General features: G+C 44.2%; 1 protein-coding gene across 3 annotated transcripts in view; it reads left to right on the forward strand.

Moving 5' to 3' along the window:
* The first annotated feature begins 235 nt into the window (after positions 1 to 235).
* Positions 236 to 22,495, forward strand: part of JMJD1C (jumonji domain containing 1C) — a 250,851-nt gene continuing 228,591 nt past the window's right edge. The window contains exon 1 of one of the 3 annotated variants that reach the window (XM_075841133.1): positions 236 to 642. In XM_075841133.1, the coding sequence (XP_075697248.1) occupies positions 472 to 642 (171 nt within the window). In that variant the 5' untranslated portion in view covers positions 236 to 471. The remainder of the gene's footprint in view (positions 643 to 22,495) is intronic. The other 2 variants (XM_075841132.1, XM_075841135.1) reach the window with 2 other exon arrangements.

Here is a 22,495-nt window from a genome sequence, read left to right on the forward strand (position 1 = left end):
CTGAGGTCTTTCAAGGGAAAGTAATTAATATTTCCCACATCTGTTTCCCGCACTCCCTCAGCCATTGGCCGGTGTAATAATACAGCCTATGATTGGGTACGAGCTGACGTGACACAGACGTGATTCTGCGGGGCACATGGGTCAGGTGACCGGGGAGAATTTCGGGGTACTCTTTTGAAAGCCATAGTGAAGTCTGGCGGAAGGACACAGTCTGCGCCGTGAGTCTCAGCATCTGACACGGGCGGAGCGGTACGAGTGTGTGTGTGTGAGAGCAGCCGGCGCTCAGTGTCAGGCTGCCTCGGGCTGTGAGGGGGACACGGCAGCGGAGGCTGGAGCCGGCAAAGAGTTCACTTGAGCAGCTACAGTCCTGTCTCCACCGAGCCGGGGCGCAGTGTCAGTATGCGCGGCCGCCGCTTATAGGAAAGAGGTCTCACTGGATCCTCTTGTCTATTCTTCCCGGGACTGGAGGCCATGGCGCTGGGAGCGCGGCCGGAGCTGGTTGGGAAGCGATTCGTGTGTGTGGTCCGAGGAGCAGAGGAACCGCCGGAGCTCGGGGAGATTGGGCAGATCGGCCGATGGGGTTGGAGATCCGGAGTCATAAGAGCCGTGACTCATCGGGACAACAGCAATCCCGAACTAGCGGTAAGAGGAGCTGTGTGTGGCGGCAGGAGATGGGGCTCTGTCCCGGGCTGTGCGGCCACTTCTGGGGCAGGAGCTCCCTGGATACCTGCTGCTTGTCCTTACTACCGGGGGCCCCTGCATGACCTCTGGGGGCCACATAGTTATGTACGATAATATTGACACGTGCATCAAGTTCTGCTTGTCTACGGTCCAGAGCAACCAAAACAGCCCCTTCCCAGCGCAACAGTGGCCCATTCTGCCCAGGGGGCAATTACACGTTTCTTCTTGGGCAGTTGGTTGAATTTCTTGGATGATCTGGTCTCCACACTTATAACTGTCTCTGACATTAGTTATGTGAAAAGCATGCAGTCCTCGTATCTACGTTATAGTCGTGTCTGTCCCTTTAATAAGGCTACGTTCACCCCACTATAGCGACAATCTGCCGGTCACCTGTATGTCTGCGGTAGTGGCACCTCAATGGTGGAGATGACCCCTTTATGGGGAGTGAAAGGGCTTTGATTTTGTTTTTTCCTGGTTATGTTGAGGAAGTCTGTGTATGGTCTGCTCCCCCGGAGCTGACAGTATTGCCCCTCCATGCACAGCCTTATTCCATGCTGCTTCTGCTCTTCCAGCTCCATGACTTGCTACTATAGTGGTCCAGTAACTATGGGGGTATATACTGATTACTTGTTGGGGGGCTCCCTGTGTTGTGGGGGGTCTTTGGCTCGCTACGCTCTGTATATAGTCTATAGAAAGTTATTCCTGCAGATGTGCGCTGCTCCTTCTTGTAAGTTCTTCCTTTACTACAAGACATTTGTTTCCCTTGTGTTTGTGTCTGGATTCCTGCACGCTCTGTCAGGCGTGGAGACTCCTCTTATACCAGGGGCTTCTTTATATCTTATACCAGGGGCTTCTTTATATCTTATACCAGGGGCTTCTTTATATCTTAGACCAGGGGCTTCTTTATATCTTAGACCAGGGGCTTCTTTATTCTTTATATCATATACCAGGGGCTTGTTTATTTATTTTTTATATCATATACCAGGGGCTTGTTTATTTATTTTTTTATATCATATACCAGGGGCTTGTTTGTTTATTATATCATATACCAGGGGCTTGTTTATTTTTTATATATTCTCGGTTCACATCTTGGGGATTTGCCTCGGTTGTGGTCGCTCGTGTGGTGTTTTTGTCCTTTTAAACCTGTCTTTGTTTTTTTTTCTGTCTTGTAAAACGTGTCAGACTTTCTGTATCGGAGCTGGGTGCGTTATGACTTTATGTAGAGGAGATTGTAGAAACTAATATTGAGCAGCGGGATGGATGGATGCGTGGGAAATCTGGATGACTTTGCAGATCTCTTTTTGGGGTGTTGCAAGACTTCATGGCAGTGTATGTTGGGGGTGCTGGAGAATGGGGGGGTTCCGGTGTATGGGGGCTCTGGGATGCTGGTGGAACGTTAGATGGGCTAACTGACATTTTCATGGAATGTTTGGGATTCTATATTGGGGGGCTTGATAGTTGGCATTCTGGCTGGTGAAATGCTTGTGAGCTCTGGCATGCTGGCAGAATATACGGGCTGGAGAAAGGTTTGACAGTAGGATGCCCATAGTCATTAAGGGGTTCTGGTGGAATCTATGGGGGGGTCTAACCAGTTGGACCTATGGAGGATTAATGGTGGGCCGTCGTTGGGGTGTTATATGAATATTTGGTTGAATGATTGGCGTTCTGAGGGTTGTATTTATGTTTTAGGTGGCACTCTTTTATTTGTTTTTAATGGAAGCAAATCCCTCGGAATCTAGCAGATGACACTGGTCCCTGACCGTCCTTACTGTTTGTTGTGTACCAGACATAACAGAGATTTTCGCTTCCCATCGCCCCCCCCCCCCCCTCTTTCCTTTTGTGTAATAGTATAGGAGATTTCCTCCATGATGCCTGCATTGGCTCTGTAGCGAGAATGACGGGGTTAAGTGTCAGTAAGTTTGATCATAAAGCAGCCTCCTATTCAATTCCAGAAGGCCCCTGAGTAGCCCTGGTTGTGATATATTACCCCCACCCCCCAGCCTAATAGAAACAATCTGAGGATCTGGATACATAGCTACAGATGTGCCTCTCCAGTCATTTCCCTCCTGCTTGTGCTCTTTCCAACCCTCCCCCATCCATTTTCATGTGATTTACTGTAGTTTCTGCTTGTCCAGTGCTTTACATCTACATCTCTCAAGGGGGGTCTTATGGCACTGGAAAAGCTTGTTGGAAGGGTCGGAATGGAAATGAAAAAAAGTGTCAGCTCCACAGCCGTGCGCTCCCCTGTAGCTGCTTGGGACTGTTATTATAAGGGGTGTAGGAATGTTCAGTGGGGAACCACCACTGCTTACTACACAACATCGTATATAGGGTTGTTTTCCATCTTTTTAAAAAAAAATTATTGACTCAGTCTGAAGTGTAACATTCGCTTGACTGTCAGGCTGGGACAAGTCAACATATCATACGGCCAAGACCTCTTTCCCTTCCCCCAGCACTTGCTAAGGTTCATTGAGGTCAGCAGACTTCCTTCACATTGTGTAGTACTGTGTTCTCCGGGATACAGAGGCTTACTAAAGAGCAAGGAATCCCTAGGAAACATTTCTATATGGGGACTTAAAGGGTTTAACTCCTTCCCTGCTGAAAGAGCGGGACGTGGCTGTACGAGCTTGGGTACTAATGAGGAAAGAGAAACGGGGTTTTGTCTCTCCGTCAGTTGTTGCTGTTCATAATGTATATGATGGTGGTATGTGGATGTTTCATCCATGTATACGTGCTACGTTTGATGTAGTAATAAAAATAATGAAACCATAAAGGGTTTGTGTGAGATTAGATTAACACATTTCTTTGAGAAATAACGCCACGTTTGTCTATAGGCTGTGTCTGTCATCCCTGAATGAGCCGAGCTGCAATACCAGATACAACCCATGGACAAGAGTGGCGCTGTTTCTGGAATAAGGCTGCCATGTTTTTCTAATAATATACAACCCCATTAAACCCTATTGTTGTACTCCTGTAATGGTACTTAGGAACCATATTAAATCATGTAGCGTAGCAGATTTACTTTTCAATTCAATAGTTTTGTAAATTAAGTGACAACCCACATAGACTCTACAAAATGCGTCAGGGATTGGTTCCTTGGGAGACACACCGAGCAGGTCGGATGCCCGGCTGTCAGACACAGTGGAGGAAGAGGAGAGGATAGAAGCTGTTTATAATTGCTCCTTGTTGTTTTGTCTAATTTAGCAATCCTCAAAGAACCCTATGGTGTAAATCTAGGCAGCGGTGAGGCCGCTGCCTCTATTTGACCCGGCGATCATGTGATCAGCGTGTTCCCTCCGGCATGGCAGAGCTGGTGCATCTTAGCAGACCCAGATCATCTCTGCCAGTGACTAATGTCACAACAGGGTTCTTTTTCTCTGTAAGGCTATGTTCACACCTGTGTTGCGACATTCCATTCTGCTCCGTCAGGGGAGAAGAACAAGGGAATAACGGAAACAACGGTTCCGTTGCACAACAGACCCCACTGGCAGCCAATGGAACCCATTGACTTCAATGGGTTCAGTCGGCTTTTCATCGGGGGTCTCCGTGATTTTACTGGACACAATAGGGCCGTGTGCTTTGCTATTGTCTCCGGTAATCTCTGCCGGATCTGCAATAGAGGTCCCTCAGGGAGCCTCTAACCCAGAGGTGAATGAGGCCTAACTGGGGCTTCTATGGATGCCCCAGTTGCAGTAAAAACTTGTACAATTAAAAAAAAAACAAAAGAAAAAGCGACGTCCCCACAGGTCTGTTATGACCTAATAGGGGACATATTCTGTAACAATAACTATAAAAAACATAAGTAAAAAAGGAATGATGGAATAAAAACTAAAAATACAAAGTCCACAAAAATACACGATTAGGTAATATACAATTTTTATTGCGCATACATTACAGATAAAAATCAGGTATCCACGTGACCGTCATAACTTAAACAATTAATTTAACATGTTATTTAGTGTAAAAAGTAAAAAAAAAACAACAATGCCACAAATGACTTTACTATATTTGCGCCACATAAGCAAAATGATATAGCTTGTACAGTAATATGTATCCCCAAACCGCAATGAAAAATAATACTTCTCTCGCATAAAGCAAGGCCTCACACAGCCACGTCAGTGAGAAATTCAAAAAGTTACGGCTGCTGAAATGCCGAGGCAAAAAACAAGCAACTTCAGCTGGTCATGAAGGGGTTAAACATGCCGGTCACATACGTAAGATAGGATATCAGCAGTTTAGGTGCTGTGGTTGGTAAATGTCAGTCTGGCCCTTTTACACTGGTCGCCTTTTGTCTTCTCTGTCGTCATTCAGTCTCTGCCAGCAGCTCTCCTCTCCGTCCTGGTATGGAGAGAGGCCAAACAGCTGGAAGGAAATTCTGTACAGCTGGCATCGTGTGCACCCATCCTCCTCAGAGCTTCAGGCTATTGCCAAATTTAATGTCTCAACTTGAGATTGTGTGTAGTAGTAAATTACTGGATGACCTCTCCTGTCTTTCTGCCTCCATAAACCGCAGTGATTCGTTCTGTCTAAACTCGTGGCAGGCTACTGATGAGATTTATTATTTTCCTTGCTGTTTTCAAATGTTGTTTAGATCCTAGTTGCTTTTATCTGTTTGTACGTTAGTCCTCTCCGTTATATGCATTGAAATGTATTTATGTTGAAGATATTTTGGCAATTGTTAAATAATAGACCGGTGTAGCAGAGCGGAGTTTGTCATTTGGTGCAGCTCCTGGTGGAAGCATGCTCTTTATCTTTTGGATTCACATGGTAAACCTCCTGCATCATCTGAATTTGGTGAATTATCAGGATGCACAAAGGAAACCTTCTATTCAATGTTTTGCTATTTTTGCAGCACTTATTGTACTTAAAAGTGATTCATAATTGTAAGTAAAAATAATTTGTGGCTTTGAACATGGCTGCCTTCTTAAGGATCCTACATTGACAGTTGCCATGGTGATGTTAGCGGCTGTAGTTTGGCCCTTATGCCTTACATTTACGTGCTCAGACAGTGAATTAGCTGTGTATGAAGGTATCTCGGTGCTGTTGTCGCGTGCCTTTTGTATTGTAATGGTGCAGAGGTGGCATTGTTTTCAATAATCTCTATACATTATATTATGGTTCCGTATCGGCAGCACTGCAGACACTTTTTTTCATATTGCTAAAATTGTATTTTATCCCCCCCCCCCCAAATTAGATTTTTTTTTTCAATTTTTTTATTGCATTATCAATATAACAAAAAAAACAAACAAACACATTTACACTACATAAATCCATTCCAAGAACAACATTTCCAGTCATTGGCAGCAAGTTAATGCACAAACAGGATGGATTATGTTACAATTACAACAGAAATATCAAACCGACAACCAAATTTTTCGGCTGTAATCGAACAAGTCTAGAGAGAACCAAATTGTTACCTTTTTAAAGACATATAAATCCTGTACCAGGGAGTACGCCCACCCATGCAGAGGCTACAGCAACATCCTACAATCTAGCAGAACGTTATACCAAGACCCCAGTAAAAATTATACGGGACTGTCCAAATATGCAGAAAGTCAAATTAGAGGATGAAGGATGAACATATGACCTCAATAAGACCACCTGAAGACACCAGGACTTGTTACCGGGGGAGTGAAGTTCTGGACGATCTATATTCAGACCATAGAGTCCAATGCACTCAATCTGTTATATGTATTCAGGCGTACAGCTACCATCTTCTCCATCACATAATCAAATTGCACTAAATTAATTAACTCTGCTATTGTAAGCGGATCTGGGGATTTCCTGGGCCTAGCTATTCCCCCCCCCCCCCCAATGATTTGCATTGTTCCCTATGAGGGATAAGCTCTCCACAACTGCATGTAGGCTCTTGGTAGTCAGAGGCACTTTGGTCGTCTTGTCGGCTGCTCCTTGGCTTAACACGCCAGGAGCAGGTTTACAAGATTGCCTATAGACCCAAGTAGGCCCTAGCAGCTGCCCGGATTTCCCTGGTATTGATGCTGGCCATGTATGCACCACCAGCCCTTCCAATAAATGTGAATATCAATGAGTGACAAAAACAGATCCTCATGTATTCTAACAGGAGGTGGAGCCAGAAAGTCTAAATCTTTCCTATATACTTTTTCTCTATATAGGTTCCGCTAAAAAAACAAAACAAAACCTGTAGTGGGTGAACGAGTCCTTTATGGAGATCCAGCGTTGTCACCTGTGGGCCTTATATCCGTTGCTAAGCAATGGCCGAAACGTTTGGTTCACTTCTCTACAAACAGTGCAGCTAAGGGAAACGTCACACACGGCAGGTTTGTTGCAAGAAAAATCTGCCCCATTCATGTTCAAGAGGTTTGCAGAATAAACCCCATTCAGATGGAACTGATTTTCAGTCTCAGAAATGTATACAACAAACTTGCTAGATTTCATGTATAATTTACACCAGTTTCTGGTGTAAATGATAGTAAATGTGACCGGTCGTGTTTGGCACTGCCCCTTCCTCTTAGCTCCACTTACTTTTTATTAAAAAGTGCATCAAAATGTTATTTTATTTTTGTGTGCAAAAGCCGTTGCAAATTTTCTACGCAAGAAAACGGGTTAGAAAAGTACATAAACACCCCCCCCCCCAGTGTTTTGGTTTGTGTTTTGGTTTGTGTTTTTTATATTTTAAACGCAGCGTATTCTAGTTATGGCGCTTCTTTTGGCCCTTCTCTATAGGACTTCAGAAACATGCAAAATGACACAATAACAAAATAAGCTCCACTACAAATGCATTTAAAATACGCATGTCTTATAAGCATATGAAGCTTACAGCATTTTTTACATGCGTTTTCAAAAGCTGAAAAAAAAAGTCTGTGTGCAGGATGGCGGCGTATTTGTTAAGTTTTTTTTTTTTTGCAGTAATTTAGTAATTGTGGCAAAACGACACTATAAAAACTACTGTGAAAACAGTCTTGTAGTCTATGAAGAATGTTTCACATGAGTCCCCACATGGAAGCAGGTCCATGCAATCACTCGCTACCAGCTGCATTAATAATAATCGCGCCAACATATTCCGCAGCGCTTTACTATTCAGAGAGAACATGTATCAGACATTACGTAGTGACAAGTCATTTACAATTCGGACAAGAGGAGTGAGGTACAATCTTCATGATATCTGTGTATAGTGACACAAGCAAAGCTAGGATGGTTCTTGTAGAGGGAGAATGGGAATAATATAATAATGCAGCAGTGATGCGGGCTGTGCTATGATATTATATGTTTATATTGTTTGTTTTTATTACTATGCTCTTATTTTAATAGCAAGGATAACTGAACAGAAATTCTTTTGTGCTCTCTCCTTCATATTAACGTGGTCTAATAAGTCAGTCAGAAATTTGCTAAAGTTTGAGACTCCGCATCTTGCACAATAGACTCATTGCATGCAGGTTTTCGTGGCTCCTGGGAGAGCTTGTCACTGCAGAGAGCGTTCTAGAGATGGGGGATGCATTCAGGGGTCTGTCAGGGCTGCACTTCCCTGGTTTCATGCCAGTCAGGATTACCTCTAGGGATGAGAAAACACTCAGATTCTGGTGATTGCATCAGGGACAGCGATTTATTCTGCCAGGCTGCTTCTATCTTGGGTTCAGTATGTGATGTATGTGTTGTAGAGTATATAATGTGCAGTCGCTACTCCCTGCGTGACAGTAAATACATATCATTGCTGGACAACAAAGAAGGTCTTGCTATGTTCGTATTCATGTATGGCTATGTTTGCATCACGACTTACCCATATGTCAGACCTATAGATTTGTAGGTATGTGTGTGCTTGTATGAGTTTTATATATTTTACGCATAAAAAAAAATGTGATGTCACTTCTTGAAGCATTTTACGAGCTAATCTTTCTCTTTGATGCTTAAAAACATCCCGAAAATACACTTGTAAAAAAATTGAAAAAAAACAAAACGCTATGAAAATACGCTGCTGAACACTTGGATTTCAGAGGCTTCTTTTTCAGCCTGTAAAATTTGTCGTGTGAACAAAGCCTTAGGCCCCATGCACACGAACGTGCTTTTGTGGCCGCAATTCCCCTGAAAATCCACAGGAGAATTGCGGCCTCATTCATTCCTTTGGGGCCATGCACACGACTGTGGTTTTCACGGTCCGTTCATGGCCCCGGAGCCCGGACCGCAGATAGAACGGGCAATCCTTATTACGCCCATATTCTGTGGTCCGGGCTCGTTGAAAATTAATGGCCGCGGCCATGTGCACAGCCCGTGCACAGTGCAGATTTTGAATGCATTTTTTTTAAACCAGAATTGGATCCAGGAGAGCAGATCCATAAGAACTTCCTTTTTATTTAATATATATATTTCTGTTCAGGTTCCGGTCCTAGTTTTGGTTTAAAAAAATAAATAAAAATGCTGGCAAATCTGCTCTGTGTTCACAAGGACATTGCGGACGGAAAATACGCAGCAGAATACAGTAGCAGCAAAGTGGGTGAGATCTAACAAATCTCATCCACACGCTGCGTAAAAATTCAGCCCAGAAATTGACCTGCGGTGCGTATTTTTCGGACTGCAGCATGTCGATTCCTGCTGCGGAAAGTGTACCGAATTGTCACCATCTCCTAGCATTGTGAAAAATGCAGCAAAATACGTACTATTTTCTGCAGTCAAAACCGCAGGAAATTGTGCGTTTTTTGCCGCAGCGGCATGTCTGATTTCTGCAGCAATTCCATTATGTGTGGATAAGCCCTTATACTGGGAATTATACTGACCAAGAGGAGGCTCCACTTTGAATAAATTAAGCAATTCCCTAATATATTAATAGAATCGTTCCAAATATCTTCGGGAGCGATCTGAAAATAGAATAGTGCTGCTAGGGGTAATTCTGTTCCCTTCAGTTTCCCTGCCAGCAACCACAGGCTGATTTAAAGAAACACTCTGTACAAGGCCATTCAGTACAAGGCCTCGTTCACATCTGTGTTCAGCGTTTCCATTCCTCTTCTCCGTCGAGCAATGAAAATACCAAAAGCATCGGATTGTTGTATGACAAACACATTCAGTGCCCAATGGAACCCTTTGATTTTACTGGACAAAATCTGGATCTGGATCTGTGACGGAGGCCTCTAATGGAACCTCCAACGCAGATGTGAATGAGGCCTTACTTGGAGTGTTGTGTTTTTCCTGCAACCCTTTGTTTTACTGCATCAAGATCTAATGATTTCCAAACTGAGGTGGTAATGTTGCTGTCTCAGCCGTTGTTGTTGGCGCTTGCCTCTATCCTTCCAGTGGAGTGGATCACCTTTATACATAGGTCAAGCAAGAGGGAGCGCTGCGTTAACACCTATACGGAACTGAATTGTCAGCTTTGGCAGATATATTTAAGACATAATATTGAGTAATATTTCACAATCATTGGCCAGTGTAAACCTGCTCAGTGAGTGCACGACTAGCGTGAAATTCCTCACGTGTCGTTGATACAATTTTTTTTTAAAGGCTATGTAAGCCTTCGAAAGCGTGCTTTTTTATTTTATTTATTTATTTTTTTACCTTTTTAAAAAAAATAAAAAATCTGTGTGTTTTGTGCAACTTTATAATTTTGTTTTTATTAAATTACTTTTACTTTTGGTGATACAGCTGTTCTGTATACACATCAGCTGTATCGTGCACGAAGACCTGAACCCGTCAAGTCCGCGGGACTGACTAGTTCAGTGTCAGCAAGTCACGCAGGATCCACCGGTTATACATCACATCTAAGTTATGAATCGTCAACGTAAAATACAGCTGCCCTGTATACACAACACAAAGCAGCTGTATCTCAAAAGTTATGTATTTATTTATTTTTATAAATAAAAACGAATTATAAAGTTGCACAAAACACACTGAACTTTTTTATGAAAAAAAAACAAATCGCTTTCAAAGATGGCCTTTAAGATGGCCTAAAAATGATAATTTGTCAGCGTTCTATCTCCTTGTGTAAAAAGACATCTGCTGGTCATTCTCAGGAGGTGTGAGAATATTGGCCGAGGCTCAAAGGAGAAAAGAGGAGCAATGTTACAAGCAATCGATGTTATGAAAACACACAAAATAATTATATTTTCATGTCTTTTGAACTTTAACGACCCGATATGTCGTCGATCGGTGCTCGTTTACGGGTCCTTGGTCACACATATTGCACCAGTATTTACGGCAGTATTTACGGTGTCACCCGTATTTACAGGCACGTTTTCGCTGCAAAATTACACTGCAGTAATCACAGCCCCTTCTCTCTATCAGTGCAGGACAGAGAGAAGGGACAGCCCTTTCCGTAATAAAAGTAAAAGAAATTCATACTTACCCGGCCGTTGTCTTGGTGACGTGTCCTTCTCCTGACATCCAGTCCGACCTCCCTGGATGACGCGGCAGTCCATGTGACCGCTTCAGCCAGTGATTGCCCTGTGATTGGCTGCAGAGGTCACATGGGCTGTAACGTCATCCCGGGAGGCCAGACTGGAGGAAGAAGCAGGGAGTTTTTTTTTTTTTATACAGCTTTAACTATATTGTGATCGGTAGCCACTGTCCCTGGTGCTGAAACAGTTACTGCCGATCGTTTAACTCTTTCAGCACCCTGGACAGTGACTATAGACTGACGTTGCCTAGCAACGCTCCCGTAATTACGGGTGCACACACGTAGTCACCCGTAATTACGGGAGCCCCATAGACTTCTATGGGCCTGCCCGTGCCATAATTACGGCCTGAAATAGGACATGTTATATATTTTTCAACGGCACGGGCACCTTCCCGTAAGCATACGGGGAGGTACCCGTGGCCAATAGAAGTCTATGGGCCCGTGATTACGGGCGTTTTTACGTTCGTGTGCAGCGTTTACCTTACTGTACAATTGCTATTGGAGAATTCCACTGTGCCTTTTTGCAATTTATTTTTATGCCCAATTTAGTCAAAGATAAAAAAATATTAGGAATATAGTATGTATTTTTTTTAAATTGATTATTTAAAGTATAAATCCATTATCCTGGTTGAGATATACTGCCAACTTCTGATTTAATTGGTGCTTTGGGAGGATTTTGCTGTTTTATAAAAAGAGTAATATTTGTAAATTTGAATTGTATTTCATCATGGACATCTTTTATTTTCTGGTGGTTTCAGAAGTCCTGCTGCGTCTCCCTCTATTAGACATAGTAGGATGTTACTTTGTGGACTTTGCTCGCTATCTGACATCTGGGTCTTACTCTAATTCCTCAGGCTTGTTTATTTTGTTCCTATCACTGAGAACTCCTGTGTCTTGCGGCAGGATGCAGCTCCCCCCTCGGTCGCTTCCTGCATTTCTTGTTGGCAGACGCTAGCTCATCAAAAAAATGAAAACCGTTTTGGCATAGATTTAATCTTTTGTTTTAGCTGCTTACTAGATGGGACATTAATGTGTACAAATAGCTTGTAAGGAGAAGGTGGAAATATACTTAGCTTGTTTGGAAGTGCAGCAATGACCCCCATATCAAACATGACCTTACTGTGCAGAATGGCCATGAATGTACAATTGATTTTACAAGAGTAATGAATTGACTAAATGCTGGAAGCTCGGACCAACAGAGGGGATAGCGGCGCACTAGAGGACTGCACCAAAAACCACATGTGTGATGCTTTTATTTTTAGAGATTTTTATTTTTTAAGACCTTCTAGGATATGTATGTGCAGCAGTAATTATCCCCCCCCCCCCCCATTGAGGTTGATCATTTACATTGTTATATTGCAAAATCCATTTCCAGCTAAATGCATTAGAATGAGGTGAATTGCAGCTGGTGTAATGCGTTTTGAATGGTAAAGCCTAATATTCCATATAATGAATTGTCAGGTCTGGAAAAAAATTGTGTAAAACAGATGTGCAGAATCCTGGATAGATGTGAGTCAGCAAAACGGCTGTAAAGTAACATCCGTCATTGTAAACATTGCTGTGAGCCGTGTAGAGGTGACGTGCATTACTGTGGTTGGTGGTATTCCCTGCGGGTTTCTTTCATGTAGTGTCCAGGTGGATATTCCTCATGTACTCGTATTTCTGGCCATTATATGACTTGTATTCTGAATCTCTAATTTTTAGTTGAGCTAGTCGGCAGAGCCTAAGGCTGGATTCACACGAGCATGTTACGTCCGTAATGGACGGAACGTATTTCGGCCACTAATCCCGGACCGAACACACTGCAGGGAGCCGTGCTCCTAGCATCATAGTTATGTACGATGCTAGGAGTCCCTGCCTCTCCGTGGAACTAATGTCCCGTACTGAAAACATGATTACAGTACGGGACAGTTGTCCTGCAGCGAGGCAGGGACTCCTAGCGTCGTACATAACTATGATGCTAGGAGCCCGGCCCCCTTCAGTGTGTTCGGTCCGGGATTAGCGGGCGAAATACGTTCCGTCCATTACGGACGCAATGTGCTCGTGTGAATCCAGCCTAACTGCTATCCTGTCTCCTATGCACAGCACACATAGAAGAGGAGAATTCTCTCTATCTCTCTATCGCAGTGCTGAGCAGTGTAGCTGAGAATTCGGCACTGGGGTGACACAGAAATCTTACCAGCAGCCAGTGTCTCTCCCTCTGCTACGGCTTCCTCCTCCTGCCCACCCCTCCATAGACTTGTATGCAGTGTGTCTGTTGCTGTCTCTGCTTGTTCCTCATTCTCCTTCCCCTCTCCATAGACTTGTATTGGCAGACAGTGAAGTGACACCCCCCCCCACCTTCTGCAGCCCGCCAGGGACAGACTTTGCTTGACAACAGGAAGTGGACAGCAGATTACAGGAAGGGAGACATTTAGTGGCAAGTAGCCCTTCTCTCCTACTAGGTATTAGTAAAGGGTATACCAAAGGGCGCTGGGCACAACTGTCTCTTGATGGTGTGTTCTGGGTGGGGGTGCTCTGATTTTTGGTACGGAACCCCTCGTTTCTATGTACTACAATTAGGAGATCGCAGCTGTAGACTATTATACACGTTCTATGTTACTTGCAAGCTTCCATCTACATGTAATGGTGTTGCTAACATCTGGACATTGCCATGTCACCAAAATTTGGCGAGCGATTGGATACTTGTAAAGACTGACAGATCCTCGTTTCCATGACAATGCAGCCTTTACAGCGTGTTCGTATTTCCAGCAGATCTGACAGGAATTTGTAGGAACAAAACATGGATGAACATGTGGTCCTAATCTGTTGCAGGTCTTTCTTGTGTTTGGGTTAAGTTTGGTTCCTTGGGGCAATGACTTAAACAATCCTGCATTTCATGAGGGGGCAGGAGTTGATTAATAATTCTGAACCTATTGTATGATTGTGTTGTGAAGAACGGGGGCCCCTGGTCAGGGAGAAGTAAGACGTCTCTGTGTGTTTTCTACACGGCTCAAATCTTGATTTTACTAAATAAAATCAAAAAGCTGTGGTAGAGCCAAATTGCAGCCAAAACAGCGCGGTTGTGGTAATAAAGCCGCAGAACCTTCTCGTGTGGATACATCCTTACATTTTGTGTGTTACTGTAAGTACAATGTGTAAAAGAACATGTCCCGACATGCGAAGTGAAAATCCAGAGCAGCTGTCACGACCAACTCTGACATATCACACAAGCGTAATGACGGTGTAAAGGGTTCATTTTCGTGAGACGTGTTTACGAAAACTAGGAAAAATTCAGCAGAAAAAAAAGCAAAAAAATTGTCATCTAAATACACTTTTACTAGTTATACAGTGTACATTTACTTTGCAAACTTTAGACAAGGCAGCACAAATCCCAAAAGTAGCCAAAGTGCCTGGAAAGTTTTTGCTGGAACTGGACTTTTGAGTTGTTTTTGTTTAATGAATGTGGACGTTTTCATTCTGGCTGCATTAAATAATAAATCCATCAATCCCAGAAGTGGTCGGTCTCGAAAGTGTTCCTAGAAGGGTAAATTCAGACCCGGCAGATTTGTTTCATAAATTCAAATCCATGTACATGCTGTAGAAACATCCCCAGTCAGATGTATGGAATGGATTTTTCGGTCAGAGGAATTTCTGCAATGAGTCTGCCGCATGTGAATAGACCTTCATTCCGTTCTTCTGCCAGATCTGACAATCGGTTATAGAAAGATGCAGGGAGCACGCTGGGCAGCACGGCTACGGTATGATACCGGAAAATTCTAGTGCACAAGACTCTGCCAGGATTATAGGGACACTTTAGTTACAATAATCTGTCTTCTGCTGAAAGGCAGTGCTAATATGTGAATAAAGCACAACAGCCACCATTAAATACATCATAACAGACACAGAATTGTATTATTTTTTTGGTCTCTTCACCAGGAGACTTGTGCCCCGGGGCTGCCCTCTTCCACGTTCTCCCTCTTTTCTAATAAACTCCCTTCAAACAGACAGAAATTTCCTGACTCTTAAAGAGGATCTGTCATTAGTTTATTAATTCCCTATCTCCTAATTAATCCAGTAGGCGATATGATACTGATAACCACTGTGTGATTTTTTTTTTTTTTTTTTTTTTTTTTTTTTTTAAAAAAAGGTTTATTTGCAGACTTTAGTAGCATTTTTCTAAATATGCTAATTTGCCTCTAATAGCCAAATAGGAGGTGACTTTCTTTTCACTCTGGGCGGTTTAATGTTTTCTGTATGACGCTGTCCAGTTGCGGATTAAGTAGACCATAGGCCCTGGGCTGTTCCCCAAACTTGGGCCCCCTTCCCCACCGCCGCTCTGCTATGTATATAGTGAACACCACCTTTTTGTGTGAGCATTGACAAATGGTTGTTACGATTCCCCTTGTCAAAAGGCTGTGTCCCTACATACTGACAGTCTCCAACCATCGCTGACCGTATCGCACTTCCTCTTGACAATGGGAATGTTAACACGCATTTGTCGTTTTTTTTTTTTTGTTTTTTTTTAGTCCTGGGTACACAAAGATATTTAGAATACAAGGATTTCCTACAACAGACATGTCAGGAGAGGGGACAGATCCCCTATAGATCCAGTGACTAACAGGTGATGTCTTCTCTGATGGAAGTCGTTTTCTTTTCTTCTCCATCTGGCGCAGACCGTTATGGCGACTACTGATGAGACCTCTTTGCCCGTCACTTCTGCAGCCATTTCCAGCCTCTATAGAAGCACCCAAATTTAGACACCAAGACCCAGAACCATACATTAAAGGGGTTGTCCGGGCACAGACTGTTTTTTAAACTGATGACATATCGATGTGCCTGGACAACCCCTTTTACTCAGACTAATAAATTTGGACCCCAGACTGGATCATAGAATACATATAGACCCAGACCTTCTAAACTATTGCAGTCCCCAGACCAAACCCCCCCCTAAACAAATACAGACCCCAGAACAAGTACCCGAAATAAATAGACCCTCTACGCTAATAATGACCCCTGACCTCACTCCCTTAATACAGACTCCAGACCCCCTAAACTAATACAGACCCTAGACCAGGTCCCCTAAATACAGACCCCACGCGATGTCTATTCACAATCCCATCACTTTGGTAACGTTTGTGGTTGGACTTGATAACCGCAAGTGTGATCTCGATGTGCTGTGTTGTAAGTCAGACAGAAACGTTACCAAAGTGTCGGGATTGTGAATATACATCACGTCCTGGCTGGAAGCGATGTCTATTCACTCTCAAGGCACTTCAGTAACGTTAATGTGTGAGTAAGTGACAGCACACCGTGATCTCGTAAGATCACGCTGTGCTGAATACATGAATGGAGAGAAGTGTATGACGCTGATTGGTCAGCGTCATACACTTCTCTTCACAACGCCCACTTGGTCAAAAGGTAAAAACACGCCCAGTTGTCTATTAAGAAAGTCATTAGCATAAATCTAAAATGGGTCATGACTCAAAATAGGTTTTTTTTCTATCAAAATAAAAAACACTGCTGTAATCTACAGTACAGTACAGCGCCGATCATATTATGTAGGAGATAAAGGCTCTGTCACCACATTATAAGTTCCCTAAGTCTCATAGTTGCTTAGGTTGGTGGTCTTTGTGTTATAGTTTAAACTAAAACAAGTTTAGGATACAAAGTGCTGTTTATTTATTTATGTGCATGTGGATAAAAATGTACAAGTTTTTAATCAATATATTTTGAAGACTATTTATTTATACAAAAAAAATAAATTGTGCTAAAGTAGCATCTGGGTTTTGGGCTAGTTTACATTTTGCACTTTGATTTGAACTTGGTTTTTAAGATGTTTTTTTGGCTTTGATTCATCATTTTGGCTCTCAAATCTATAGGCAATCTTCTGTGTGTTGAATCTGCGGTCATGTACAATGAACTTGTGCGGGAGGTCTCCCCTCCTGTTAAGAGCACAGTCACATGCGGAGTACTTGCCTTTATATTTTTTTTAACTGGGGAAAACTTTACAATGTAATCCTATGAGAAAAATAATTTGCAATAAAATCAATTGAGAAATCCTGAGTTATGGAATATTTTTAGTCAGGATGACATTGTTACGTTTTATACAATCCAAGGCAAATACACCACGTGTGACTTCACCATAAGTCTTTTTAGAGCAAAAGGAGGATGGTACTCCTCTCCCTTGTGCACGGGTCCTGTTGGTCTTACAGAGACGTACAATAAAGCGCAGTCTCCTGTACGTGATGAGAAAGGGATGTACATGATACAGTATGTTATAGATGTCAACAACATAATAGGTTGTATTCACAAATTGTATGCTACGTGTGCACATTGCCGTGGATCCTTTTCCACTCCAATATGTCAGCGACTGTTATGGTAAGTTCACATGTAGTGTACATACTACGAATTTTCCGCAATGTATTAGGGCTTGTCCACACGTAACGGAATTGCTGCAGAAAATGTATGCAGCATTTCCATTAAAACTAGTGGACTTTCTGCTGCTGAAAAACTGCACAATTTCCTCTATTTTTTACTGCAGAAAATGCTGTGGATTTTGCAGCGTTTTTTTTCAGTGCTGGGAGATGGTGAGATCTGAAAAACGCAGCAATTCAGCCAACTTTCCACATCAGGAATTGACATGCTGCGGTCCGAAAAATACGAACCGCAGGTGAATTTCTGGTCCTAAATTTTATGCAGCGTGCGGATGAGATTTGTTAATTCTCACTCACCTTGCTGCTACTGTATTCCACATTGGAACATACGCAGTAGTAGACAAGCCCTTACAGTAGCAGCAAAGTGGATGAGATTTGAGCAAACTTTCAGAAATTGACCTGCGATGCATTTTTTTAAATCCACAGCATGTCCATTTATACTGCGGAATTGTTTGTTTTCTGTTGAGGGTTTTCCCCATTGAATTTAATGGGGAGCTAGATCCCACAACAAAAGGCAAATGTTAAGATTTTTGCGGCGGAAAAGCTGCCATTCCGCCACAAAAATCGCAACTCCGGCAAAAAAAATAAAAAGTCTATGCTTTACACAGATACCTAGTCTCCTGCGTCCAGCCCGGCCTCCAGGCATGACGTTTCATCCCATGTGATTGCTGCAACCAATTACAGGCTACAGCACATGGGATGAAATGTCCTCCCAGGAGGCCGGGCTGCAGGGCGTCAGAGGGATGCGTCGCCATGGCTACGGGTAACTAGACTTTTTTTTTTTTGTGGTGTGTGTGTGCTGTTTTCCCGCAGCAGACATTCAGGCTGTAAAACCACCACAATTTGGTGTGTTTTTTCGGTCGGAATTCCCTGTGGTGTCCAGGGTATCGGACCTGTGTGAACAGGGCCGGCTCCAGGTTTATGTGGGCCCTTGGGCGACACAGACTTAGTGGGCCCCATTGCGGGGAAACTCACGGTGGCAGTAAAATGACAAAAATCGTCACTTTGTGTCCCCATATAAAAGTTAGGTGCCCAGTTTGTACCCCAATAAATGTAGTGCCACACAGCACCCTCCTCCCAGGTAGTGGCACACAGCTCCTGACGTCACGGTCTATATATGGACAGTGTTGTCAGGGGCAACCCCAGATCCATAGTCCCGGGCAGAGCACTACTAGCACTCTGCCTGGGAGTGGTTTAGCTAAAGGCTCATGGGCCCCGGTGCAAGAATTCAGCTTATGCCCGCCCTACCCAACACCACCAGACCCCTGCGCACGTCTATGCGCAGCTGCCTTGCCCGACAGACCCCATGAATGCCCCCACAGTATAATGACCCTCCCATAGCGGCCCCCCCACACAGTATAATGCCCACCATAGCTGACCACCACAGTATAATGGCCCCGCATAGCTGCTCCCACAGTATAAATTCACCACCGTATAATGCCCCCCCATAGCTGCCCCCACACAGTAAAATGCCCCCCATAGCTGTCTTCACACAGTATAATGCCCCCCATAGCTGCCTTCACACAGCATAATGCCCCCCATAGCTGCCTCCACACAGTATAATGCCCCCATAGCTGCCTCCACACAGTATAATGCCCCCACAGCTGCCTCCACACAGTATAATGCCCCCACAGCTGCCTCCACACAGTATAATGCCCCCACAGCTGCCTCCACACAGTATAATGCCCCCACAGCGGCCTCCACACAGTATAATGCCCCCACAGCTGCCTCCACACAGTATAATGCCCCCACAGCGGCCTCCACACAGTATAATGCCCCCATAGCTGCCTCCACACCGTATAATGCTCCCATAGCTGTCCCATACAGTATAATGCCCCATAGCTGTCCCATACAGTATAATGCCCCATAGCTGTCCCATACAGTATAATGCCCCATAGCTGTCCCATACAGTATAATGCCCCATAGCTGTCCCATACAGTATAATGCCCCATAGCTGTCCCATACAGTATAATGCCCCCATAGCTGTCCCATACAGTATAATGCCCCCATAGCTGTCCCATACAGTATAATGCACCTATAGCTGTCCCATACAGTAATGCCCCCATAGCTGTCCCATACAGTATAATGCACCATAGCTGCCCCCCACAAAGTATAATGCTCCAGTAGCTGCCCCCACACAGTATAATGCCCCAGTAGCTGACCACCAAGGTATAATGCCCCCCATAGCTGCCTCCACACAGTATAATGCCCCATAGCTGCCTCCACACAGTATAATGCCCCATAGCTGCTTCCACACAGTATAATGCCCCCCATAGCTGACCACCACAGTATAATGCTGCCCCACACAGTATAATGTCCGCAATAGCTGCCCCACACAGTATAGTGTCCGCAATAGCTGCCCCATACTGTATAATGCCCCCCATAGCTGTCCGATACAGTAGAATGCCCCCATACAGTATAATGCCCCCCATAGCTGCCACATACAATATAATGCCCTCCATAGCTGCCCCCCACAAAGTATAATGCTCCAGTAGCTGCCCCCACACAGTATAATGCCCTAGAAGCTGACCACCAATGTATAATGCCCCCCAATAGCTGCTCCCACAGTCTAAATCCACCACAGTAGAATGCCCCCCATAGCTGCCTCCACACAGTAGAATGCCCCATAGCTGACCACCACAGTATAATGCCCCATAGCTGACCACCACAGTATAATGCTCCCCATAGCTGCCTCCACACAGTATAATGCCCCATAGCTGCCTCCACACAGTATAATGCCCCATAGCTGCTTCAACACAGTATAATGCCCCCCCATAGCTGACCACCACAGTATAATGCTGCCCCACACAGTATAATGTCCGCAATAGCAGCCCCACACAGTATAATGTCCGCAATAGCTGCCCCATACTGTATAATGCCCCCATAGCTGTCCCATACAGTAGAATGCCCCCATACAGTATAATGCCCCCCATAGCTGCCACATACAATATAATGCCCTCCATAGCTGCCCCCCACAAAGTATAATGCCCCAGTAGCTGCCCCCACACAGTATAATGCCCCAGTAGCTGACCACCAAGGTATAATGCCCCCCATAGCTGCTCCCACAGTATAAATCCACCACAGTAGAATGCCCCCCATAGCTGCCTCCACACATTATAATGCCCCATAGCTGCCTCCACACAGTATAATGCCCCCATAGCTGACCACCGCAGTATAATGCTGCCCCACGCAGTATAATACCCCCATAGCTGACCACCACAGTATAATGCTCCCGGTAGCTGCCCCACACAGTATAATGTCCGCAATAGCTGCCCCACACAGTATAATGCCCCCCATACGGTATAATGCCCCCCATAGATGCCACAGACAGTATAATGCCCTCCATAGCGGTCCCATACAGTATAATGCCCCCTCAGCAGCTACAATAGTAACCCCCTCCCATACCTAGTATAATGCCCCCATATGTACCTAATAGAAAAAAATAACATAATTACTTACCTACCTCGTCTGCACTGTCCTGTGAGTGACTCGTTGCAGACAGGCAATAGGTAGTGACATCACTACATCGCACCCGCCTGTGCCGATCTGCTCACGGCACAGTGAATGCTGGAACGAGGCGGGACCAGCGCGGCCAGGCTGGGACACTGCTCTGGTCCTGGCATCACTGTCCATATTTACTGTCCATATATGGACAGCAATATTAGGGGCTTTACCAGAGACGGAGTACCGGAGCAGAGCCGCTTCTAGCGCTCTACCTGGGAATCCTCTCCTTCTTACATTACTGTCCATATATGCACAGTGATGCCTTAACGATGGCAGCGTCCAAGTGGAGTGGGCCTCGGCACTTGTCCGGGTTTGCCGGGTGCTGACGCCGGCCCTATGTGTGAACTTATGCCTGGATTGGGTTCCCACATAACGTAAATGCTTCTGAATTTCCGCAACAGAATTCTATGTGGAAATTCTGCAGCATTTACAATAGAAACCGGATCTGCCAAGTGAAATCTGATGTTGGTGACCAGCCTCAATCCGAGCTGGAGTGGTCATGGATGCAAGAAAATGGTGTATTCAGCATCTATGGTTTGTTTGTTTGTTCTTTATGCTCTGATCTCTATTGTATGCTCTCACTTATAGAAAAATATTCATGCAAGTAATGTGCTCTTGTGCATTGAATCCTAAATAGAAATACGCAATCAAAAATATTACTACTTGTCTGAAGGAAGTATAAGTATGAGCATCATGATCGCGTCATTAATTGTATGTTTTTACATCGAGCGTTGGGTGGGTTTTCCACGTAGCAGATTTTGGCATGCACTACATTTCGCTTAATGGAAATCCAGTAGTGTACACGGGTAGCGTTTATTCTAATGAACGTCTTCAGAGAGGATTCTGATATGTCAACTCTCTACATTCATCAGAGAGGGGGGGAAACTCGAGCAGGGAATTCCCCAGTCTCGATAGGACCCTATACATTTATTTATTTTTTTTGCGTTGATCGGCATAGAAAAGGGTTAACTGTCTTGGAAGGGGCACGTTTTAAACATTAGGGTGGAGTAATAATTGGAAACATTGATGGAAAATGCACCAAGACTACATTTTCTGCCAAACTCCTGGGTTGTAATGTACAGTCTACACGCTACAGTGATACGTTCCAAGTCCTAATTGTGAAACTGCCAACAGAGGACACTTACAAGCATGAAAACAGCCGTTCATTTTCCATTTTACCTCTAGACAGAACCACCATGAGAGCAGGGTCCTGCCCACCTGTCTCGACAGGAAGAGCAAAAATATTATTCCAGTGGCAGTCTTGACCCCTAGTTAGGGCTAAAGCACTGCTAATGTGGGTTATTCATGCTAAGCCCTTAGTAGGGGTCCTCACCAGCTTTATTTCTGGTGGGAGAGACTTTGGGTGCCACCCTGTGACCTTGTGCCACCCTGTGATCTTGTTGTGTTAGCCATACATGCAGTCATAATAACAAACAGAAAATATGGGTTGTTGTTTTAGGCCTGTAAGTTTGGCGTAAAATCCAGAAAAACCTCCATGAGTCTTTATTCACCCGATGTAGATCAAGAGTGTCCT

Source organism: Rhinoderma darwinii, chromosome 11 (assembly GCF_050947455.1).
Source record: "Rhinoderma darwinii isolate aRhiDar2 chromosome 11, aRhiDar2.hap1, whole genome shotgun sequence".
NCBI classification, from domain to species: domain Eukaryota; kingdom Metazoa; phylum Chordata; class Amphibia; order Anura; family Rhinodermatidae; genus Rhinoderma; species Rhinoderma darwinii.